Genomic DNA, 26,351 nt, shown 5'->3' on the forward strand with positions numbered 1-26,351 from the left:
TCTGAGTCTGCTCGGGCCCTGAGGGACCAACGGCTCAGCCGCTGTGTGAGGCTGGTTGTTGGGAGTTGTAGTCCGAAATGGCTGGAGGGCACCGGGTTGGCGAAGGCCGCCCTGGAACGGCTCGTTCATTCCCCGCTCCCCTCGCCGGCTTGTCAACACAGCCGGATTAGCTGATGAACTGGAGGACTTGAAGCCTCGTCAAGAGCGAGAAAATCAATAGCAATTTATGCCTCTTTGGAGCTTGGCAGACCCAGGGACAGGCGGAGGGAAGCGACACAGATGAAGTGCAGGCGGGAAGAGAGGAGATGTTCCTGCAGCAGCTCAGCTCATCTCCTCCCCAAAGTCCTCAACCTACGTTCGGGAAAGGCTGCAGCTCCTCTGAGAAGGGCCTCCGCTCAGCGGGCACAACACTGGCTTTGCATGCAGAAGGTTTAGACCCTGGCAGCAGGTAGGGCTGGGAGTGCCCCTGCCTGAAGTTCTGGAGAGCTGCTGCCAGTCCGTGCTGGCAATACTGGGGTTTGGTGGCGCAATCTTCAGGCTCCTTATGAGGAAGCTTCCCTTGTCCCTTTTTTAATTATTATTATTTTTTTATTCAAAATTATAACAAGACATATTATCCAAAAACATATCATCCTTGTCCCCCCCCCATTTTTCCTCGCTCCCCCCCTCCCACACAAAACCCACCCCCATCCCACCCCCCGACTTCCCTCAGTTCCAGTCTTTGGTTTCTCTAAGAATGCTGTTTTCTGCATGTTACAAAGTTGTATAGATCCTCAAACTATTTAGCTGATTATTATCAATTAAAAAACCTGCCGAGTAGTCCAGTTCGCTTTGTTGCGTCTCCTGATACTTTGTAAAGGGTTCCCATTCATCCTTAAAGTCACAGTTATCCTGGTCCCGTAGCTTATATGTTAGTTTTGCCAGTTCTGCATAGTCCATCAATTTTTCTTGTCATGGTTCTTTAGTTGGGGTTTCTTCAGTCTTCCATCCTTGTGCTACCAGAACTCTCGCAGCCGTTGTCGCATACATGAAGATGTTTTTCAACTTTTTTGGCAGGTCTTTCCCTACAATTCCCAACAAAAATGCCTCGGGTTTTTAAACAAATGTTAAATGGAACATTTTCTTCAATTCGTTGTATATCATTTCCCAAATTTTTTTAATTACCTTACAATCCCACCACATATGATAAAATGTCCTCTCCTTTTCCTTACACTTCCAGCATATATTTGAACTAGTTTTGTTCATTTTCCCTAACTGCACTGGGGTTGTGTACCATCTGTACATCATCTTCATGTAATTCTCCTTCAGAAGGGAACAATCTGTAAATTTTAAATCAGTTTTCCATAACTTAACCTAATCTTCCATTATAATGTTGTGACCTACATCTTGTGCCCATTTAATCATAACTGATTTTACCTCTTCATCTTTCGTCTCCCATTCTAATAGTATGCTGTATGCGGCCTTCAGTAGTTTCACTTTCCCTTCAATTACTTCCGTTTGAAACCTAGATTTAGTATAACTACTGTATTTTTCGCTCTATAAGACGCACCAGACCATGAGACGCACCTAGTTTTTGGAAGAGGAAAACAAGAAAAAAAATATTCCGAATCTCAGAAGCCAGAACAACAATAGGGATTGCTGTGCAGCGAAAGCAGCGATCCCTCTTGCTGTTCTGGCTTCTGGGATAGCTGCGCAGCCTGCATTCGCTCCATAAGACGCACACACATTTCCTCTTACTTTTTAGGAGGGAAAAAGTGAGTCTTATAGAGCAAAAAATACGGTAAATCCTTTCTTGCTGTCTTCTTTATGTGTTTCATATAGCTTCCCTTGTTCCTAAGCCGCGTGCAAAACAACTACTGTTCTTATCAGCAGAGCAACCTGTTTCCAGGCTGATTCACACCATGGAGAGTCCCTGCCGTTACCATATGTGGTGGGAATGTAGAGAAATTAAAAAGTTCTGGGAAATGATATATAACGAGTTGAAGAAAATGTTTAAATTAACATTTGTAAAAAAACAAAACCAGAGGCATTTCTGATAGGGATTGTAGGGAAAGAACAGCCAAGGAAAATGAAGAATTTATTTATGTACGTGACGGCGGCGGCAAGAGTCTTAACAGCAGAAGGATGGAAGAATGAGGAAATCCTGACAAAAGAACAGTGGCAAGAGAAATTGATGGACTATGCAGAACTGGCGAGATTGACATACAAACTGCGAGACAAACTGTGATTTTAAAGAAGAATGGGAACTTTTTAAAAACAACAAAATGAATTGGACTCCTTGGCAGGCTTTGAATAAACATACACAATTTTTTTTTTATTGTTAACATAATAGATAGATAATTTAATGATATTTATAATTTTGTAATATGCAGAGAACAACGTGTGCTGAAAAATCAGAGAGAGGAGCTGAGGGGAAAAATTGGGGAGGAATTGATGAAGATGATATGTTGTGATAATTTGTTATGTTGAAATTATTAATAAAAATTATTTATTTATTTTAAAAAATAGAGAGTCCCTGCCAGTCCGAGTTGGCAATACTGAGTCAGATGGGCCATACTAAGGCAGCTTCCGGTGTTCTCTGCTGCTGCTGCTGCTGCTGCTGCTGCTGCTGCCCCACACTGACCCCCTGTCCTGCTGGTGCAATAATGGCCCACGGTCAGGTTTCAAGACCAAGGAAGGTTGTGCATGGCAGGTGATAGGAAGCGATGGCCGCTGTCATCTCCAGCCCAGAATAGCTGACCATCAACAACACTGGACCACTGAGCCTATTCAGGTTTCTAAAGGTAAAGGTAAAAGGACCCCTGACCATTAGGTCCAGTTGTGACCGACTCTGGGGTGCAGTGCTCATCTCGCTTTATTGGCAGAGGGAGCCGGCGTACAGCTTCCGGGTCATGTGGCCAGCATGACTAAGCCGCTTCTGGCGAACCAGAGCATTGCACGGAAATGCTGTTTACCTTCCTGCCAGAGTGGTACCTATTTATCTACTTGCACTTTGACGTGCTTTCGAACTGCTAGGTTGGCAGGAGCAGGGACTGAGCAATGGGAGCTCACCCCGTTGCGGGGATTCGAACCGCCGACCTTCTGATCGGCAAGCCCTAGGCTCTGTGGTTTAACCCACAGCACCACCCGCATCCCATTCAGGTTTCTAGACCATAGTAATTTCCATATTTTTCCGTCTATAAGACGCCTCCATGTATAAGATGCCTCCTATTTTGGGGGACTCAGATGTAAGAAAACCCACCCTCAGCACTATCCGTGTATAAGACACCCCCTAATTTTTGACATTATCTTTTAGGGGAGAAACCTAGTCTTATACACAGAAAAATACGGTAATTGATTAAACCATAAGGAGAGAAAGAAGGGGAGTCTCAACTTTCTCACTCAGTTCATTTGGCTCCAGTCCCAGCCTTTAAAACAAGCGCTCTCACTCTCTCTCTCTCTCTCACACACACACCCCTAAAATGTTTGGATAGACGCCTAGAAAAAGGCAGTTCAAAATTATTGCTTTAATTTATGGCGTGCCAGTTCGGAGGAAAGCTTTCCAGACGAAATTTCTCTTTAAAGGTGTAATGAATAAAATTGCAGCCCTCCTCTCTCTCACACTTGATCTAATAAAATGTCTATATTTTTAATTATGTGGCGACTGGGGGGGGGGCGAGTCTTGGCCAGCCCGGAGAAGGGATCGTTTTAAATGAAAAAGTAAAAGAAACCAGAGCTCTTGATCACTTTGATAATCTGCCCCCAGCTTAGCTTTTAGCATTTGGGGCGGGCAAGGGGTCGAAGGAAGTGAAAACTGTGGAGAAAGACATTGTGGGACATGCGACTTAGGGGATTCCGTGTGTGGTCAATGCATGAGTAGGCAAACTAAGACCCGGGGACCGGATCCGGCCCAATCACCTTCTCAATCCAGCCCACGGATGGTCCAGGAATCAGCATGTTTTTACATGAGTAGAATGTGTGTTTTTATTTAAAATGCATCTCTTGGTTATTTGTGGGGCCTGCCTGGTGTTTTTACATGAGCAGAATGTGTGCTTTTATTTAAAATGCATCTCTTGGTTATTTGTGGGGCATAGGATTTCGTTCATTTCCCCCCCCCCCCAAAATATAGTCCGGCCCCCCACTTGACCACTCAGCACCTTTCTATACCCATTTGAGCCGACTTAGTGGGGAGAGGATAGGAAGGCTAAGTTTCACTGGGATCCGGACTCTATATCCTGGGTTGGCTTCAGAGAACAGCATTAAGGCGTGCTGTGGGCAAGCACAGGGTACCACCTCGTCCCCAATGCTGTTTAACACCCCCAGGCACCCTCCCACTTAAGCAGGGACCTGCTCCGCAAAGGCTCGTGGTGTGCTGGGAAACAGTTAAATATTTCAATTCCAACCTGTCTGCCTCGCTTTTGCTGACCCAGGAGGGAAAAATAAATAACTAAAAGTATTCTGGGAAATGATAGACAGTCATACCACATGTTATGTCCGTTTCATGTTACTTTCTTTCAGGTTAAGTCCCGCGGCGACCCGGAAGTACCGGAAAGGGTTACTTCCATGCACAGAAGCATAATAATAATAATAATAATAATAATAATAATAATAATAATTTATTATTTGTACCCCGCCCATCTATCTGGTTTCCCCAGCCACTCTGGGCGGCTTCCACAAACACCAAAAATACACTAAGATGTCACACATTAAAAACTTCCCTTAACAGGGCTGCCTTAAGATGTCTTCTGAATGCCAGGTAGTTGTTTATCTGGTGGGAGGGTGTTCCACAGGGCGGGTGCCACTACTAAGAAGGCCCTCTGCCTGGTTCCCTGTAGCTTTGCTTCTCGCAATGAGGGAACCGCCAGAAGGCCCTCGGCGCTGGACCTCAGCGTCCGGGCAGAACGATGGAGGTGGAGACGCTCCTTCAGGTATACTGGGTATATATGACGTCACGCGCATGCGCAGAAGCAGCGAATCGCAAACCACGCATGAGCAGACGCGCCGCTGCGGGTTGTGTTCTTTTCATGTTGAGAATGGGCCTCCGGAACGAATCCCGTTTGCAACCAGAGGTACCACTGTATAATGATTTGGGGGGGGCGTTTAAAATAATTTTTATTTTATAAAAATAAGAGGCTTTTCTATTAAGAATTGTAGGTGCTGAAATTCTAAGGGAGCAGAAAAGACTTTTCATGTATGCGATGACAGCTGCGCAGATGTTATTGTCCCAGAGATGGAAAGAAGATAAAGTCCCTACCAGAAAAGAGTGGCAAACCTAAGTCGATGGACTATGCTGAAATGGCAAAAATTACCAGAAAGCTTAGGAACCAGGAAGACCAAAATTTTAAAAAGGCATGGGGGGGAATTATAACTTATCTTGAAGACCACTGTAAGCAGTTGAAAACATTAGCAAGACTGCAATAACACTCATGGTATAATAAGAACTATGGACACAATGGAGTTATAAAAATTTGGATTATTAAAAAAAGAGAGAGACGCAGTAGAAAAGGTTTAACAACAGAACCCACAGAGGGGAAGGGGAAAAATACAGAGATTTGGAGGGATCTTGTAACTTTGGATGTGTTACGATATGATTATAAATTTAAACATGTAAAACCAAATTTTAAAAATACATTGAACAAGCAATGAAAGAAGCAGCATTGTTGACTTACACTGTTTCGTCGTCTTTGAACTCCAGCTCCCCGCAAGAGTCTTCGTAGTCCACTCCCCCTCCTCGCGCCGTCCCTTCGACCGTCTGGTAGGGGACCATGACCGTCCCACGGGCCCCCGAGCTACGGATGACCTTGACCTCCAGAGTCCCTTGGCACTCACTGACCCTCAATAGTTTATCCTGGAAGGTGAAGATGCCGGCGTGGTCGTCGTCCAAAATGGTCACGGTGGCCACCAGCGGCGCCACCAGCCTGCCCTTGGGGTGGTCAGCCGAATCGGACTCAAACATGCCCTCGGCGTCCCCCACCCGCAGGTTGAGCAGCCGGACGAAGAAGTGCTCGTCCTCCTCAAAGATGTCGTCGTCGATGATGCCAATCTTCAGCTCTTTCTGCGTCTCGCCAGGCTTGAAGATCAGCGTCCCCTCGCTGAACTCATAGTCAGAGCCCGCCTTGGCCGAACCGTCCTCCGTCTTGTAGTCCACGTAGAAGGTGTTGTAGGTGTCGCCGCCCTGCTGGCAAGCCACGGTCAACGTGACCGAGCCGCAGTTCTCCAGGCAGTGGTACATGCAGGGCTCGAAGAAGATCTTGCTGTAGTTCTCTTCTGCCTCTGCTTCTGAAGGCACCTCCAGCAGGTTCACGGACTTCTTGGAGAACTCGGAGACGTGCTTCTTGAGGATGTTCCCCGCCCCTGTCATCATCCGTGTGGCCTGGATGCGGTAGAAAGCCCGGCTTTTCTGCTGGTGCAAGAGGGCGTAATAGTTGGCCATCTCAACCAACTGGTCCAGCTCCTTGTCCGGGTGCTTCTGCTTGAGGTCTTTGAGGATCTGGATGACCTCCTTGCGGCTCTCGTCCAGCTCCTTCTCCTCCTGGGTGGTGATGGGGAGCGGGGCCACCGAGGCCGCGCTTCCATCCACGAAGACGCTCTCCCGGTGGTCATTGCCCACGAAGCTGCCGTCCATCTCTATCCCCTTGGGGAACTCGCCCTCGGTGCCGATGATGATGCCGCTGCGAGGATCCGCCCGATACCTCTTGTAGACGTACTTGTAGAAGAGCAGGCGCTTGTCCGCCATCCAGGCGAAGACCACACAGACCGGGAAGAAGACGAGGGTCAGCAAGGCTTCCCACACTTGCACGATCCCTGGCGAGAAGACCGCCAAGATCAGGTACAACCAGATGTAGGCGAAGATGCTCCAGGAAGCTGTGACGAAGAACACCCTCAGGTGCTTGATCTTGCGGCTCTCGCCGTTGGGGATAACGTAGACGCACACGGCAATGACCACAAACATGTTGAAGGCCGCGCTGCCCACGATGGTGCCAGGACCCAACTCACCGGCTTGGAAGTTGTGGCCGCAGACCTCAATCACTGAGAGGAGGATCTCTGGCGCCGACGAACCCAAAGCCATCAGGGTGAGGTTGGAGACCGTCTCATTCCAGATCCTCACGGTTCCAATGCTGGTCTCGCCGTTGGACTTGGTGATGGTGATCTCCTTCTCCTTGGAGGTGATGACCTCGATGGATGCCATGAAGCGATCGGCGATGATGGAGACTCCCAGGAACATGTACATCATGGCAACGAAGTAGACGATGGCCCTGGCAGCCTTGTCGCCGAAGGATGGGTTGTCCGGCTGCCAGACGGGGAGCAACACTCCTGGTTGACATTTGTTGGACCCTTCGCAGCTGCCATTGACCTTTGTCTCGCCATCGTAGGCTCCGGCCCAGGAGGCGTTCTCGGCGAAGACGGCCGAGGCCACCAAGACTTTGGCGAAAGTGCAAGAGGTCAGCCACCAGCCCCAGTGCGGCGGCAACATCCTCCTCAGGCAGTTCCGGCCAACAGGATCTGAAAGACAGCAAGTGATAGTCACTTTTAGATACATGACATTATGAAATTCAAGAACGCAGAATTTTCACATTGGGAAAAGCTATGGAAGGAGGATTTAAAGAACATTCTTTATGTATGCAACAACAGCAGCAAGAATACTCATCGCAAAGTACTGGAAGACACAAGATCTACCCACTTTGGAAGAATGGCAAACGAAGGTGATATGGGTCTGGCAGAAATGACCGGCAGAATCCGAGACCAGGGAAGAGAGACGGCGGAAGAAGATTGGAAGAAATTTAAGGACTATCTTGGGAAATATTGTAAAATCAATGAGTGTTAGAATGATGTTGGATTAGAAATTAAGTGGTTTGCAGCTGTAATGATTAAGTAAAAAAAAAGAAAGGTTGAAAATTAAATGAAAATTAAGGGTGAGGATTTGCTGAATTAATAATTAGAATTGGAATACAAAAAGGGGAGGTATGAGGAGGTCTGGGAAGTAAGGTATAAGAAAACAAGGGAATGAAATTTTATTTGTTTTTAAATTGTTGTTAATTTTGTATTTTTTCATATTTGATATGTTTTTTGTTTGTGTTTTGTTTTTATTGTTGGTTTTTTTGTATAATTTTTGAAATGCTAATAAATATCTTTTTTTAAAAAAAAAAGGAAGGAGGATTTAAAATTTACAGCAATCTGTGCATTGAAGGAGACTTATATGGAGATGATGTATCGGTGGTACTCGAACCCACGAACCTGAGATTAAGAGTCTCATGCTCTACCAACTGAGCTATCTGATTTGCTCTAACTGTTATCTCTGTTTTACATACATGATAAAGCGGAATAAAAATTCTTTACCCAAAACCAAGGTATATGCATCCTTATCTAGTATATGCATTGTTGTGCGCCTCGCTTGGCTGCAGAGCTGCCTTGCAAAATTTGCAGAAGCGCACATTTTGAAGAACGGCGCTCTTTCAGTTTGCAGATTGCTTCAGAAACTGCAAATTAGGTGTATTCTCGAGCTGAATTGAATTCACACACACAAACACAACCCTAAAGGGAAGGCAGCGGGAAACTTTGCTCCTATTCCTGCCTGCATCAGTGTATCTGAAGAAGTGTGCATGCACACGAAAGCTCATACCAAGAACTAACTTAGTTGGTCTTTAAGGTGCTACTGGAAGGAATTTTTTTTTGTTTTGACTATGGCAGACCAACACGGCTACCTATCTGTAACTGCCTGCATCAGTTACTGTTATCAGTTAATAACAATATTATTATTATTATTATTATTATTATTATTATTATTATTATTATTATTAAAGGTTATTATTATTATAAAGGTTATTATTAGAAAGGTTGTTTTCTGCTGCTCCAGAGAAGCGGACACGGAGCAATGGTTCCAAACTACAAGAAAGAAGATTCCACCTAAACATTAGGAAGAACTTCCTGACAGTAAGAGCTGTTCAACAGTGGAATTTGCTGCCAAGGAGTGTGGTGGAGTCTCCTTCTTTGGAGGTCTTTAAGCAGAGGCTTGACAACCATATGTCAGGAGTGCTCTAATGGTGTTTCCTGCTTGGCAGGGGGTTGGACTCGATGGCCCTTGTGGTCTCTTCCAACTCTAGGATTCTATGATTCTATTATTTATTATCCACTGAAAGTCTCCCTCTGCTTGTTTATTGCATTTGACCATACGATTATCCTAGGACCCTTTGCAAAACACATGCCTGACTACTCAGAAACAGTCCTTCCATCATAATAATAATAATAATAATAATAATAATAATAATAATAATAACTTTATTATTTATACCCCACCTATCTGGCTGGGTTGCCCCAGCCACTCTGGGAGGTTTCCAACACATACTTACTTAGGGATCATTAGGAAAGGAACTGAAAATAAAACTGCCAATAGCATAATGCCCTTATACAAATCTATAGTGCGACCGCACTTCGAATACTGTGAGGTTCTGGTCGCCTCGCCTCAAAAAGGGTACTGAAGAGCTGGAAAAGCTTTAGGAAAGGGCAAGCAAAATGGTCAGGGGGTGGAGCAAGTCCCTCATGGGGGAAAGTTGCAGTGTTTTTTTTTTTTTGATTTAGAGAAAGGGTGAGCAAAGGGGGAGATGGTAGACGTGATTGAATTGCTGTGTGACGTGGAGAAAGTGGATGGATAAAAGTTTCCTTTCATGACGCCAGAATTTGTGGAGATCCGACGAAGCAGAATCTTGGACGGTTCAGGGCTTCTTCACGCAGCGCATATAAAATATACTCGGAGTCGAGAGTGGATTTCATGCTCTTCATTCAGCTCCTAGTGGTGAGGAGGAATGGAAGTTCCCCCACAATATCTGCTTTATATATGTTATTCACACAATGGGCCCCACGTGATTGGCTAATTCCGGGATTCTCCTGTAGGCCAATCAGGTTGCGGATTCACTTCCACCTGGAGCTGGATTGGGTGGTTCCTGCAGACCAATCAGACTGCTGCATTCTGGGTCCTATTGTTCTAGGACCAATCAGACTGCTGCATTCTGAATCCTATTGTTCTAGGACCAATCAGACCGCTGAATTTTGGATCCTATTCAACTCAGTACATAACAGCATAGAAGGAACCTGGAACGGCAGAGCCAGCGGCAGCCACCGACTTGGACAGATTTAAATGATTAGACAAATGTATGACAGAGAGGGCTATCGATGGCTACTAGCCAGAATGACCAGTGCTCTACATCCAGCCAGTGCCAGATTTACATATAAGCTAAACAAACTCTAGCTTACAGCCCCGCTCTCTTGGGGGCCCACAAAAAAATTAAAGGAAAAAAAACCTGGATGTACATTTCCAAAATATAAGATAAAAAACAACATACAGCAAGTGTTTTGTGTTGTGTAGGCTCCTATGATGTAAGTCCTGGGAGCCTGCCTGCTAGCCTGCTCCCTAAAATATCATGGGTTTGCTCATTTCTATATATAGGTTGCCTACATTCTGCATGGACTGGTTGCATGACAACATGGGCAAATGGCTTGAGATACCTATTAGGTCCAGCAAGAGTATTGTTAGCCCATAAATGGAAACAAGACGAATTGCCGACGAAAGAAGAATGGCAAATAAAATTAATGGACTATGCAGAATTGGACAAAATGACAGGAAGGATTCGAAACCTGAGGGACCAGATATTCACAGATGATTGGAAGAAATATACAAATTATTCAAAGAGCAATTGTAACCAACAAATTACTCTAGTAGGACTACAAGACCAGTAGTGATGTATGGAAGTGAGAGCTGGACCATAAAGAAGGCTGATCGCCAAAGAATTGATGCTTTTGAATTATGGTGCTGGAGGAGACTCTTGAGAGTCCCATGGACTGCAAGAAGATCAAACCTATCCATTCTGAAGGAAATCAGCCCTGAGTGCTCACTGGAAGGACAGATCCTGAAGCTGAGGCTCCAATACTTTGGCCACCTCATGAGAAGAGAAGACTCCCTGGAAAAGACCCTGATGTTGGGAAAGATGGAGAAGGGGACGACAGAGGACGAGATGGCTGGACAGTGTTCTCGAAGCTGCCAGCATGAGTTTGACCAAACTGCGGGAGGCAGCGGAAGACAGGAGTGCCTGGTGTGCTCTGGTCCATGGGGTCACGAAGAGTCGGACACGACTAAATGACTAAACAACAACAACAAAAACAAAGGAACCCTGGATGGTTAAGTCCAGTCAAAGGCGACTCTGGGGTTGCGGCGCTCATCTCGCTTTCAGGGCGAGGGAGCCGGCGTTTGTCCACAGACAGCTTTCCGGGTCACATGGCCAGCGGGACTAAACCGCTTCTGGTGCAACAGGACACCGTGACGGAAACCAGAGCGCATGGAAACGCCGTTTACCTTCCCGCTGCAGTGGTACCTATTTATCTACTTTCACTTGTGTGCTTCGAGCTGCTAGGTTGGCAGGAGCTGGGACAGAGCAACAAGAGCTCACTCCATCGTGTGGATTTGAACCGCCGACCTTCTAATCGGCAAGCCCAAGAGGCTCAGTGGTTTAGACCACAGCGCCACCCGCGTCCAACTCCCTGCAATGCAGCAATATGCAGGTGTCCCAAATGAGGATTGTACCTGCAACTTTGGATCAGACCTGGACCTTTTTATCTCTCCTGGGCAGTGTGTCAAGCACACTTCCAAGGGAAACTCTGGGAAGAGACTGTTTTGCTCTGAGACCACTGCAGGCTTTTGCTTCAATCAAACCCCTCTCCCCACGCCAGCTTGGAGAACATTGCTTCCCTGCCCCCTCCCCACCCCAGACTGCCTCTCCTCCTGCGTTGGACCCTTCAGCAGAACAGACGGATCCTACCAGCGACAGCCCACATACAGGCCTAGTTCCATTCACCAACCTCCTGGGCGAGAAGAAAATCTATTTCTATTTTTAATTTCCAAACAGAACGAAGGCTGAAAAACACCAGGCATGGATTGCAGAAAAGCAGGAGGGGGGGAGGGAGGCTCCATACAGCAAAGGCTTGCTTCTTCAGCCACAGAGGGCGGGAAGATCTGAGTTCAAATTCCGCCCTAGACATGAAGTCATAGTGTGGCCTAGACAAAGCTCACGCCCTCTTGGCACCTGTGTAAAATAATGAGTCACCTGCCACCTAATGTAAGTTGCAACAGGTGGGACTTAATGGCACATCACATTAAAATGTGTGGTTTGCAGGTGTCCTCAGTATTTTACATGTGTGCGCACAAATGTTAATACTGAGCCCAGGTGCAGTAAAGGTGAAGGGACCCCTGATCATTAGGTCCAGTTGTGGCCGACTGGGGTTGCGGCGCTCATCTCACTTTATTGGCCGAGGGAGCCGGCGTACAGCTTCCAGGTCATGTGTCCAGCATGACTAAGCCGCTTCTGGTGAACCAGAGCAGCGCACGGAAACGCCGTTTACCTTCCCGCCGGAGTGGTACCTATTTATCTACTTGCACTGGTGTGATTTTGAACTGCTAGGTTGGCAGGAGCAGGGACCGAGCAACGGGAGCTCACCCCGTCGCGGGGATTCGAACCGCCGACCTTCTGATCGGCAAGTCCTAGGCTCTGTGGTTTAACCCACAATGCCACCCAGTAGTTTTCCTCAAAAGTGCAGCACAATTCCCATGAAAGCATCACACAAACACACATTGTGCAGCAGTTAGCTACACAATGGGGAGGGGTCCTATTGTAAATCACTCCCCCTACTGCACTCAGTACACACACACACACACACACACACACCGATGATGCTGAACTGCAAATCCCATTTGCAGCATGTCAGGGAACTGACATGGGAGCCAGAAGTGGAGGCAAGGCTCCCAAGCGATGCCGGAGAAGGGCCCAGCAGGGAGAGAGGGAGCTCATCGGCTGGGGAAGGAAATCAGCGTAACACCAGGGATAAAGGGGGGCGGATGGGGGAATCGGCGAGGGGGCTCCAGGACTCCTCGCCGGAGACCAGCGGGGAGAGCACGGGTCCTCCGCTACCCACACCCACCCTGCGCAGAAGACTTCCTCGCAGGGAAAGTAGGCGTAGACTTGGCGTCAAAGAACCTCTTTGCTGGAAGAAGTTCAAGAAACGCCCACTGACGGATTCTGCTAGTGACTGAGACAGCCATGAAGTGAAGTGCTGTCCAGCCAGGAAAAGGTTTAACCAGGCAACCTAGCCAGGAGTGCGGCAACTTACGCACGAGCAACCCCATATAACCATTACACAGCAGCACAACCAGATGCCTTCATCTTCTCCGGCTGCAACAAAACATGTCTCTCCTGTATCGGTCTCTACAGCCACAGCAGGAGCTGCAACTCTCCAGTGGTCTGACCACCCCCAAATGTGTACCCCTCCATTATCTCCCAAGGCAGACAGATGCCAACAACTCCCATCAACCATTGGAAGCTCAGCCAATGGGCAGGGATGGTGGGTTTTGTGGTTCAGCAACATGCAGAGGACCAAAGTTTTTTTTTTTAATTCAATGTCTCTCCCCTGCCCTCCAACAAGAGGGTATTTCCATCAGGCCATCTCAGAGCCCAGGATTTGACAAGGAACAGGGTGCTTGCTGAGCAGTTGCAACGAGGACCATGAGCTTTTCAACACACCACCGAAGCCACGCCTTCAAACCTTGATGTGGCAACACTAGCGAGCGATCGTCACCCGTGCTACGAAAAGCTTGAGGCACTGATCACTGCTCATCATGAAAGGTAACAAGGCAGGCTAACTGGGGTCAGTTGGCAACCCTGGAAGCAAAGACCACAGCTACATTATAATTTTAATAATAATAATAATAATAATAATAATAATAATAATAATAATAATAAATAAATAAATAAATAAATAAATTTTTATTTATACCCCGCCCTTCCCGGTTCAGGAAACCGGGCTCAGGGCGGCTAACAACAAATTTAAAACACTTAATTGATGCTACAAAAAAAACCCCCCCGCATATATTACGGTATAAAGCGTAAATAACAATAAAATCAAAAATCTATTTAGGGAGAAATCCATCCAATAAGCATTAGGTGATCACCAGGGCTAGCTGGCTAAGTTAGTCCTATTTGAGCCAGCGAGGAGACCAGGGGAGAATTAGCTGTGGGATCCCAGAGCGGATAATCTTCACAAAAAGGGGAAGGGAAGGAAGGAAGGGGAATAAAAGATAAGGTTATGTTCAAGTTGAAAGCCAGGCAGAATAGTTCTGTCTTACAGGCCCTGCGGAAGGAAGTTAAATCCTTCAGGGCCCTGGTCTCATGGGACAGAGCATTCCACCAGGTCAGAGCCATCACTGAGAAGGCCCTGGCGGGGGATAATCTGACTTCCTTAGGGCCCGGGACCTCTAAACTATGGTTATTCATGGACCTTAAGGTCCTCTGCAGGGAAGACAAGGAGAGGCGGTCCTGTAAGAAGAACATGGCTTCCCGCAAAAGCAAAAACAACAACCCAAACCTTGGGAACTGTAGTTTACCCACTTGGAGAGCCACCGTTCCAATCACCCTTAGCAAACTCTAGTTCCCAAGATTCTTAAGCGGGAGGAGTCATGTGCCTTGATTTTATGGTGTATTTGTGACCAAGCAAGGTGGACGTGAGTGGCGCTGTGGGTTAAACCACAGAGCCTCTTAGACTTGCCAATCAGAAGGTTGGTGGTTTGAATCCTTGCGACAGGGTGAGCTCCCGTTGCTTGGCCCCTGCTCCTGCCAACCTAGCAGTTCGAAAGCACAACAAAGTGCAAGTAGATAAATAGGTGCCACTCCGGCGGGAAGGTAAATGGTGTTTTCATGCGCTGCTCTGGTTCGCCAGAAGCGGCTTAGTCCTGTTGGCCACATGACCCGGAAGCTGTATGCCGGCTCCCTTGGCCAATAAAGCAAGATGAGTGCCGCAACCCCAGAGTCATCCGCGACTGGACCTAATGGTCAGGAGTCCCTTTACCTTTATCTTTAAGGTGGGTCTCTGCTGAACATCTCTCTCACAAACCGGAGCCATAGTGAGCACCACCGGATTTTATTCTTCTAGCTATAAAATGCACAGTTGAAATTATAATCTGGCGCACAGAAGTGCCCCCTGAAAACCTTAGTGCCTTCACAGACTGGCTGGATTAACTCTTTCTTTCTTTCTTTCTTTCTTTCTTTCTTTCTTTCTTTCTTTCTTTCTTTCTTTCTTTCTTTCTTTCTTTCTTTCTTTCTCTCTCTCTCTCTGTCTCTCATCTCTGCCCCCTGGTCAATTATGATGTGCGGCTCCCTCTAATTTACTCCCTATATTCCGCCAGAGTGGGAATGAACGAGGACTTCCAACAGAGATTCTCCAGCTAACCCGCCGGGGTCAAGTCTCTTTAGATGCCAAAAGAGAGGGCAGGTGGCTGATTCAATTATCTCTAGTTGAGCGAGGGAGGAGAGACGCTTGCTGGATGTTGCAGTAGCTTTTGCATAATTCTCACAGCTCCAGCCTTTCCCGGGAGGGAGAGGGTTGGAAGTGCAGAAAATGAAGAAAAACCTAGGTGCCTTATCCTCCCAAGGAAAAACGCAGAAAAACCCACTGCATGGACAGGCCGGTGACAATTGCACAACACTCAATTGCCAACGTCTCAATCCGCCTCTGCGCTTGTGCCATTTGTGGCAGCTTGAAGCTTTAGCAGGCATTTGTGATGATCTCCATTGCTGTGAAAAGATCCTGTGCATATGCAACTCCTTTGTTGTTGTTTAGTTGTTTAGTTGTGTCCGACTCCTCGTGACCCCCTGAACCAGAGCACACCAGGCACTCCTGTCTTCCACTGCCTCCCACAGTTTGGTCAAATTCACGCTGGTAGCTTTGAGAACACTGTCCAGCCATCTCGTCCTCTGTCGTCCCCTTCTCCTTGTGCCCTCCATCTTTCCCAACATCAGGGTCTTTTCCAGGGAGTCTTCCCTTCTCCTGAGGTGGCCAAAGTATTGGAGCCTAAGCTTCAGGATCTGTCCTTCCAGGGAGCACTCAGGGCTGATTTCCTTCAGTATGGAGAGGTTTGATCTTCTTGCAGTCCATGGGACTCTCAAGAGTCTCCTCCAGCACCATGATTCAAAAGCATCAATTCTTCGGCGATCAGCCTTCTTGATGGTTCAGCTCTCACTTCCTTACATCACTACTGGGAAAACCATAGCTATACGGACCTTTGTTGGCAAGGTGATATCTCTACTTTTTAAGATGCTGTCTAGGTTTGTCATTGCTTTTCTCCCAAGAAGCAGGCGTCTTTTAATTTCGTGGCTGCTGTCACCATCTGCAGTGATCATGGAGCCCAAGAAAGTAAAATCTCTCACTGCCTCCATTTCTACCCCTTCTATTTGCCAGGAGGTGATGGGACCAGTGGCCATGTTCTTCGTTTTTTTGATGTTGAGCTTCAGACCATATTTTGCACTCTCCTCTTTCACCCTCACTAAAAGGTTCTTTAGTTCCTCCTCACTTTCTGCCATCAAGGTTGTGTCATCTGCTAGAAGACCTTTGAAGGCAGCCCTGTATAGGGAAGTTTTTTGGAAGGTATGCAAAGGGGATGCTGGACTAGGTGGGGTGATCCAACAGAGGCTCTTATTGTGTTCTTAATCTTCAACTGCTTGGTCTTCAGCATGCTAGCTGCTGAAAAAGACACAGGAACAGCATGACGGGCGGCAGGGGGGAGAGATGGCAACCCTAGATGCAAGGAGCAGCCGCACAGAGACTCTGAGGTCTCCTTCTCCCTGTGCAGTCTCTGCTTGCCACACACATAAACACCCTTCCACTATCACTCCCCCGCCCCCGACCAGCCTCTTGTCAGGCTCCTGGGCTCCACAAACGCCGTTCCTGTATTCCTGGCAAGCCTCCGCCGCAGTCTTTGATATTCTCTTCACACGGCACCGTGGGCTCTTTCCGTTCCTGGCCTCCAGACCCCAGAGAGGGTTTTTCCTTGACTCAGCTGCTCTGCCAGCATCACTGAAATAAGCCCTGCCTGGGAGAATTACATCTACCTCCAGCTCCATTGGCTGCAGGACATTCCAGCTGCTGGGTTTATTTCTTTTTTTGAATGCAATAAGGACTTGTCCATGTATACCTTTGCTCTGCATTTCTCGTCAGAGGTCCGGGCATTCATTCTCTCTCTCTCTCTCTCTCTCTCTCTCTCTCTTTTTTTCTCTCTGCCTCTGTGCTTTCCCTGCACAAAAAGAGTTATTTGCTGCTGAATCGGAGCAAAGGCTATCTGCGGTAAACCCAAAATGCCATTTGTTCCGACTCAGGACTGATCGACTTCTCCTCTTGCGGAAACTGCTCTTTAGTGCTCAATCGGAGCAAACAGCCATTCGGGTTTCCTCTGGATTGCTACAATTTAGAGCTAAAGAGCAGGCTTTCCCTGGGAAAGGAGTGAGGCAAAGGGGGAAAACCACTTGGACCCGAGCCTAGAAAGTGTGCATTAAGCAGTGAACAACTTGGACACTTTCTAGGGATAAGTGGAAGTGTAGACAATTCCCAAGTATTAAAGGGTGGGGGTGTTGAAGAGTGGGCTTTCCTGGGGAACTCAGCTGGGGGGAGAAGGAGATGGACGCAGACCGGGAAAGTGCAGCCCTGTGTCTAGAAAGCATGGGGCAAAAGGTACAATGAGCTCCAATTATAAGCAGCCTGCAGCATTTTCTGCCCTGCCTTTCTAAGGGGCCTCTGTGGGCATCAGAGTCAAGAGGACCTGTTTGCCTCCAGAAGTTCATCTGAGCCAGCTCCCAGCAGCCCCAGCGAATACGGCCAACACTCAGGGCTGGCAAAAGGTGTGGTCCAGAAACATCTCGAAGATCCACAGTTTCCCGGCCTGGATCTGGGTGAACCCAGAAGCCCAGGTTTGATTTAGCAGTGCTGGACATATATGCTAAAAGGTAAAGGACCCCTGACAATTAAGTCCAGTCGCGGACGACTCTGGGGTTGCAGCGCTCATCTCGCTTTACTGGCTGAGGGAGCTGGCGTTCGTCCACAGACAGTTTTTCCGGGTCATGTGGCCAGCATGACTAAGCCGCTTCTGGCAAAACCAGAGCAGCGCACGGAAACACCGTTTACCTTCCTGCTGCAATGGTACCTATTTATCTGGTTGCACTGGTGTGCTTTCGAACTGCTAGGTTGGCAGGAGCTGGGACCGAGCAACAGGAGCTCACCCCGTCATGGGGATTTGAACCGCCAACCTTCCGATCAGCAAGCCCAGAGGCTCAGTGGTTTACACCACAGCGCCACCCATGTCCTGGACACATATGGTAAGGTAAAGGTACCCCTGCCCGTACGGGCCAGTCGTGACCGACTCTAGGGTTGCGCGCTCATCTCGCTCAAGAGGCGGGAGCCGGCACTGTCCAAAGACACTTCCGGGTCATGTGGCCAGCGTGACAAAGCTGCTCTGGCGAGCCAACACCAGCACAGCACACGGAAACCCCGTTTACCTTCCCACTATAAAGCAGTACCTATTTATCTACTTGCACTTAAGGGTGCTTTCGAACTGCTAGGTGGGCAGGAGCTGGGACCGAACGACGGGAGCTCACCCTGTCGTGGGGATTCGAACCGCCGACCTTCTGATTGGCGAGTCCTAGGCTCTGTGGTTTTACCCACAGCGCCACCCACGTCCCTACACATATGGTAGTCGTCTTCAAATATCTGAAGGGCTGTCACATAGAATCATGGAATTGTAGAGCTGGAAGGGACCACGAGAGCCCAACCCTCTGCAATGCAGGAATCTTTGGCCCAATGTGGGGCCTGAACCCACAACCCTGAGATTAAGAGTCTCCTGCTCTACCAGCTGAGCTATCCCATCAGTCATGGAAGGTGGGACAAGTCTGTTTTATGCTGCTCCAGAGGGGAGGATCCAAACTGATTCAAGTTGTAAGGAAGGTGATTCCAACTAAAGAACAGGAAGACATTTCTGACAGCAAGAGCCTGTTTTTGCATGCAGGGGACATTTCTAACTCACCAAAGGTTTGAGACCCATTGGCTACCCCCACCTGGTTTAGCCGGCCAGTCGAAGCCTTTCCCAGGTTGATGTCGCTTGCTGGCACCTTCCAGGAGTCACAGATGGGAGGCAGGAGCAATGGCTCCACAATCAAATCTCGGGGAAACGGTTTGCCAAGCTGCAGCCCAGCAGCCTGACAGGTGACCTCAGGAGGCCGAGTCGTGAAGTTCTCCCTTGGAAGACTGGCTGGGGCAGCAGGGGCAGAGCACAGGCTATCCATCAAATGAGCTGTGGTTTTAATATGCAATCTTTCTCCCACCCACACCTTTTCCAAATCCTTGCAGGCATCTTCCTGGTACCTTGAAAGGGTGCACGTAAAGATTTCTGGCTGGGAAGCCAGCATTTTCCTGTGATCCGATGAGTGAAAGCTCCAGGAGTTGGTGAAGCCAGGTGTTTGCCGGGACCTCAAGACTGCCTATGACACGAATAGGACCCCCAACACCATTCTCACTTTGCACAGGGCCAGAGGTGCACCTAACATCCCTTGCAAACTTTGTGAGCTGTATCAGCACACACAGACACCCCCCAAAAAATTATTTTACTGCAATATTGTGGTTTGCATCCATCTGTCTCAAGAGACAATGGAGTGCGCCTCTGGGGGTGAAGTCAAACCACTGTGTTAGTCAAAACAAAAAAAATTCCTTCCAGTAGCACCTTAAAGACCAACTAAGTCAGTTCTTGGTATGAGCTTTTGTGTGCATGCACACTTCTTCAGATACGAAGTGTGCATGCACACGAAAGCTCATACCAAGAACTGACTTAGTTGGTCTTTAAGGTGCTACTGGAAGGAATTTTTTTTGTTTTGACTATGGCAGACCAACACGGCTACCTATCTGTCACTGTGTTAGTAGCACTGAAGTGACCTCCCCAGGGTGAAAGCTTGGGCAGAGTATATGGAGGTCCTCAGAATGGAGGACCTCCATATGGCATCATGCAACTCCCATGTGTCAGGGGGCTGGTCAGGATTGGACAATTGGGGAATGCAATTGCAGGGAGATCAGCTCCTAAAAGAAGAGGAGGGGGAATATTCTCCCCCCCCCAATCCAGCATTTCCAAAAGCAGAGAGACAGGCAGACACGGAAGCTGCACAACTGAGAGAGGAGCTACCCAGCTATGTGATAGTAGCTAAGCAACCAGAAGGGAGGGAGCAGCTGGGCGATACATCAATCGAGAGTGGGGGGAAACTCCTCCCTCCCCACGAACTCGGAGGTCTGAGCATGCCAGAGAACAAAGGAGACGGAGGGGGGGATGGACTTGCCATTGGCGCTCTTCATGCTGCGGAAGTGGGGAGGAGTCATATTAGGCAACTGATATCCTCGCGGAGGGATGCCTGTTTGTGCTTGTAACACAATGCTGAAATAAAAGGACTATAAATCTACCAAATGCTCCTTCATTCTTATCGGTGAGCCACCAGAAGAGAGAGGGGAACTCCCGTACTTGACACCATGTCAAGGAGATGACAACCTTTAGAAGAAGTTTTAAATGTTTATTATGCATTTATATGTTCCGGACATATAAAGTCATGGACAGAGGTCACCAAATTAAAAGACGCCTGCTTCTTGGGAGAAAAGCAATGACAAACCTAGACAGCATCTTAAAAAGCAGAGACATCACCTTGCCAACAAAGCTCCATATAGTTAAAGCTATGGTTTTCCCAGTAGTGATGTATGGAAGTGAGAGCTGGACCATAAAGAAGGCTGATCTCCGAAGAATGGATGCTTTTGAATTCTGGTGCTGGAGGAGACTCTTGAGAGTCCCATGGACTGCAAGAAGATCAAACCTCTCCATTCTGAAGGAAATCAGCCCTGAATGCTCACTGGAAGGACAGATCCTGAAGCTGAGGCTCCAATACTTTGGCCACCTCATGAGAAGAGAAGACTCCCTGGAAAGGATCCTGATGTTGGGAAAGATGGAGGGCGCAAGGAGAAGGGGACGACAGAGGACGAGATGGCAGGACAGTGTTCTCGAAGCTACCAGCATGAGTCTGACCAAACTGCGGGAGGCGGTGGAAGACAGGAGTGCCTGGCGTGCTCTGGCCCAGGGGGTCAGGAAGAGTCGGACACGACTAAATGACTAAACAATGTTTCAGAAGCCGCTCAATGTGGCTGGAGCAACCCAGTCAGATGGGCAGGGTATAAATGATACCATTGTTGTTGTTGAATAGGCTGTCTCTATTTCATCGAAGAAATGGTGGAGGGTATGAGACTGAGACTGTCGGGGCTGTGCCCTATTCACACTTCTGGATGAAAGTCTCCTAGAAGCAACATCCAGGTCTGGTGTGGAGACAGCTGGCTTCACTTCTTAAGCAACATCTCCTTTCTTCTTTCTTTCTGTGACCTCGAGGGAATCAAGAGAGGGTTTTGGACCACATCCAGGAACACACTTGGGTCAGATGGAGCAACCCTCAGCAGGCAAAGCACCCACATTTCGAGAAGGGAATGTATTCTGATGACCCCTGTCTAAATGAACTACGACATCACCTAAAGAGGTTGCTGCAGCCACAGGGGAAAGTTCTTAAATAGTGAGAGTCGTGAAATCTTGCAGCTGGGTAAACACAAACACATACCATGCACTTTCAGCTGATGGGCAAGATGGGATTAGTGGTGAGGAGCTTTGGGTCTAGCCGGGGTGGCCGTCTGGAACAGGCTGAGAGGTGGGGCAGGGCAGTGGGAAGCAAAGACTCTTAACGGTGATTGTTGCCCTATATAATAGCCGGGATGTTAGCTAAGCTGCTTACACAGTGCCACCGTGGAGCAATTAGAAAGGTTTCAATTTGTGGGAATGCTCTTATTAGGCTCTCCCAAGACAAAGCGAGTGACATGAGGATCGTTTGAAGGAGGGGGTCCCCCCCCCCTCACATTCTCTCGATGGGCCCTATCACATCAGGAAAATAACCTGGGCATGGAAGCATCCTTGGGTTTGAGTCCTGAAAGACCTGCTCCCCGCCTTGCAGGCCTTTTTCCACCCAGCCTGGGAGGGGCTGCCTTCAGATGTCTTCTAAATGTCAGGTAGTTGTTTTTCTCTTTGACATCTGGTGGGAGGGCGTTCCACAGGGCGGGTGCCACCACCGAGAAGGCCCTCTGCCTGGTTCCCTGTAGCTTTGCTTCTCGCAATGAGGGAACCGCCAGAAGGCCCTCAGCGCTGGACCTCAGCGTCCAGACAGAACGATGGGGGTGGAGACGCTCCTTCAGGTATACTGGGCCAAGGCTGTTTAGGGCTTTAAAGGTCAGCACCAACACTTTGAATTGGGCTCAGAAACGTACTGGGAGTCAATGTAGGTCTTTCAAGATGGGTGTTATGTAGTCTCAGCGCACCAGTCACCAGTCTAGCTGCCGCATTCTGGATTAGTTGTAGTTTCCGGGTCACCTTCAAAGGTAGCCCCATGTAGGCTGAGATGGACAGACCAAGGGCCTGGGATGGTGTTAAGGCAGCTTCTGACACTGCCTTCTAAACAGGATTTACCACCTGCGCTTTGTCCAGCTGCCGCCACTGCCTCCCTGTTACCCTCCAGTCCTAAATTCCCCTTTCCTCTCCAGACTGGCGAGAGGTTCGCACTTAGCTCAGCATCGGCAGGCCTGGTGGTTTCCCAGCTGCTCAAAAGAGCTGACTAAGGGCCTCATTAAATCCGGAGGCCTCATTACTGCAGGCAGGAGGGGGAATCCCTCCAAAGGAAAAGAGGCAAAGCGGGTGGGCAAGGAGCAGGTTTCCTGGCTCTTTCGGGAGCTGACAGAGATCAGCACCTCGCTCAGCTGGGCAGCCAGTCTGGATCTGCAGGAGGGCCGAGGGGCCAGGCTGTCAATAAGCCCCAAAGTGAGCAAGGGAGGGACCAGAGCTCAGTGGCGGAGTGCAGGTCTTGCAGGCATCAGGTCCCCAAGATCAGTCCGCCACTGACGTCTCCAGTTAGAAGTGTCTCAACTCTCAAGTCAGCAGATGGAGAGAGCCACTGCCAGTCTGGGCTGGGGAAAAACAGGCCTTTTTCTGGGGGTATTCAGGGGTGCACAGTACCAGCACCTTTTTTTCTGCAAGCAAAGCACTGGGGAAAACCAGTGGTGTGAGACATTATTAGAGTGGTCACTTATGCCTCCCTGAAAGGTTTGTCCATGCAAACCCCCTCTTTCCTTTTTCCTTTCTCCTTCTGTGATGGGGCTCCTATTTGGGGATTTCCCTGGCTTTTTTTCTGGCCCACGTAGGACCAGTCTGGATAGTTGGCCTTGGTGAAGACTTGATGTTTTCATCCCCAAAAAAGTTTTTGATTTGAGTTCCTACTGAAATGAGGCTGCATTGTAATGTTTTAATGTTGTGTTTTAATCTTGTTTTTAAGTTGTATTTCAATCAAATTGTTTTTAGCCGCCCTGAGCCTGGTCTTGGCTGGGGAGGGTGGGGTATAAATAAAATTTAATAAGAATAATAATTTGTTGCTGTTGTTGGCGTCTGTTGTTGGCAATGGAGTGGACCTCCAGGGGTGAAAACCGCTGTGTTAGCAGCACCGAAGTGACCTTCCCTGGGGCGCAGTGTGTATGGAGGTCCTGGGCTGCCCGGATGACAAGACCCCCCCCCCGGATGACAAGACCCCCCTCTTAGCCTGGCTGAAGTGGTCCCAAGGAATGCAGAGCAAGACGTTTAGCACCAGCTTGGCTGCAGGAGTTGCCAGAAGGAGGCATACAAGGTGCCATCCAACCATCTTAAGGACTCCGGTCTCGATTTGTGTAGGGTTTACTCCTTAGTCTGCAACCTTTAAGACAAAAAGAGCCACTTGGACCCGTTTCCGAAGAAAAAACAACTGGGAGCCGCAAAACTCGTCATTATAAAAATAACTTTTTTATTATTTCTTTGTTTGACCCCTCAGAATTACTCCTCCTCATAGAAATAAACGTTAAATTAACAAGTTACCTTTTTGTGTGTGTGTGTTCTTCACTCTCCTTCAAAACAGTGACCAGCGTACATGCCCCCTTTCAATGCAGTGACCAGAGTACATGCCCCTTACAATGTAGCAGGCAGGCGGGAAGGTGACGTCGGGACGGTGCGTGACTAATGCACGCACCGCCCCCATGCGACGTCACAGCCAGTACAGCGCCCGCCACAGTGGGGAGTGTCGGGGCGCACAATGCGCCTCCTCCCCTCGCTCGTATCCGCCCCGGAGCCGCGGCAAAGGTGTAAAAGAGCCACATGCGGCTCCAGAGCTGCGGGTTGCTGACCCCTGCCTTAGCCCATGGGTAGGCAAACTAAGGCCCAGGGGCCGGATCTGGCCCAATCGCCTTCTCAATCCAGCCCACACACAGTCCGGGAATCAGTGTGTTTTTACATGAGTAGAATGTGTCCTTTCATTTAAAATGCATCTCTGGGTTATTTGTGGGGCCTGCCTGGTGTTTTTACATGAGTAGAATGTGTGCTTTTATTTAAAATGCATCTCTAGGTTATTTGTGGGGCACAGGAATTCGTTCATTCCCCCCCCAAAAAAATAATATAGTCCAACCCCCCACATGGTCTGAGGGACGGTGGACCAGTCCACGGCTGAAAAAGGTTGCTGACCCCTGCCCTAGCCTTTTCTTCTCCCAGAGATTTCCTGCAAGGCAGTGGTGGTTTAGGATCAAAGTTTTCCTTCTCCTGAATGGGCTCTCTTCCCAAGTGGATGAGCCCCACCTGCCCCTCACTTCCCTCTACAGCAGAAACCTTCTTCCCCATTGGACCCGCGATTGGTCTCATCTGCTCAATCCGTTGTCGCCTGCCTCAATCCACTGTTTTTGCATGCAGAGGAAGTCCCTAACTCATTGAGGATCTGAGATCCAACGGCTCCCTTCACCTGGTTTACCTGGCCCGTCAAAGCTACCATATTTTTCGCTCCATAAGATGCACTTTTTTCTTCCTAAAAAGTAAGGGGAACTGCCTGTGCGTCTTACGGAGTGAATGTGTGGTCCCTGGAGCTGAATTGCTCAGGGGCGAAAAGCAGATCATGCTCTCTTTTTTTGAAAGAGGGAAGGGGGTGTTGAAACAAAGCTGCTGATCGTTTGCCGATCAGGGGAGACATAAAGGAGATAAAGGAGGCTGCCTGGGAGGGGGGAGGGAAAGACAGCAAACTTGCAAAGGGGGGAAACAGGAAGACTAAAGCAATGAGGAGAGAAATTAGAAGAAAAAGAGGAGCAAAAAACTGCTCCAGCTAAGGAAAAGACACTAAGGCAAACAAGAGGGAAGGGAGTGTTGAAAGGAAACAGCTGATCGGTGGGATCGGAAAAGAGATAAGGGAAGCTAACAGAGGCTGCCTGGGAGGGGAGAGGTAAAAGCCCATGGATTATCAGGATTTTTGCATTGGGCCACCCCAAATTCACCATCAGATCACATAGCATGTCCATATCTACAGCCTGCACCAAAAAAATCATGCACCCACTGTTTCCTGGGGCTGCAGTGGTGCAAAAATGTGGCTACAAAGCACGGATCCACATGGATCCTCAGGATTTTTGCATTGGGTCACCCCAAATTCACCATCAGATCACATGTCTGTGGCCACAGCATGAACCACAAAAATCATACACCCACTGTTTCGTTCAGAATACTTTTTTCTTGTTTTCCTCCTCTAAAAACTATGTGCGTGTTATGGTCAGGTGCGTCTTATGGGGCGGAAAATACGGTATTTCCCAAGGTGTGGCCGCTGTCACATACTGACAGCTTCTAGGAGCCCCAGAAGAGAGCTGAGTACAGGGTGGGGGGCAAAGGTGGAAAGGGTCGTCCTTCAACCAGAGGACTGTCCTTTGCTAAACTGGGTGCATGGACACCCTAGCACACTCCCGCCACCCAGAATCCCCTTCCAAAAGACTCCTAATCTGGATTGCAAGACCCATGCCTTTATCCTGAGGCAAGATGGTGGTATTACAGCTATTAGCACCACACAGACACAGCATGAATCCATGCATGCTGACCACACACCAGGGCAGCTAACTATTGCCCAGTTATAACCTCCTCAGGTCACTGTTGTGAACTGCATGCAATCCAAGGGGCGTGGCCTCTGTCCGAAGCCCCAGACCGGGGGGACGGGGGACTAGGGCCATGGCACAACCCCTAGCGGTGACCCTGCAGCCCTCCAGATATTTTGGCCTACAACTCCCATGATCCCTAGCTAACAGGACCAGTGGTCAGGGATGATGGGATTTGTAGTCCAAAACACTGGAGGGGTGAGGGTTGGAGGTGCCTGCTCTTCAGCAAGTATTCTGGGGTGTGTTTTTTTTACCTTTTTCAAGATTGTTTGCATGATTATTGTTTTAAGGGAGAGAAAAGGGTGAAATACCAGGAGAATCTAGTCTGCCTTAAAGCATCCTGGGTTACTTAAAGTGAAAGGCTAAAAACTGGCCTCTCTACGCCTCCCCTTCAAGTTGCAAAGGGATGGCACAAACGTGAGGAAGGAAGGATAATCCCCAATAACGATCTCTTCTCCTCGCGTCTATGCACATCCTTACATGAT

General features: G+C 48.5%; 1 protein-coding gene across 1 annotated transcript in view; it reads right to left on the reverse strand.

Moving 5' to 3' along the window:
• SLC8A2 (solute carrier family 8 member A2) overlaps positions 1–26,351 on the reverse strand; it is a 130,919-nt gene that overhangs the window by 70,764 nt on the left and 33,804 nt on the right. The window contains exon 2 of the mRNA XM_081921951.1: positions 5,649–7,482. Coding sequence (XP_081778077.1) covers positions 5,649–7,453 — 1,805 coding nt within the window. The 5' untranslated portion in view covers positions 7,454–7,482. The remainder of the gene's footprint in view (positions 1–5,648; positions 7,483–26,351) is intronic.

This window comes from Podarcis melisellensis (genome assembly GCF_964234715.1).
Source record: "Podarcis melisellensis genome assembly, chromosome: 8".
Classification (NCBI taxonomy): Eukaryota; Metazoa; Chordata; class Lepidosauria; order Squamata; family Lacertidae; genus Podarcis; species Podarcis melisellensis.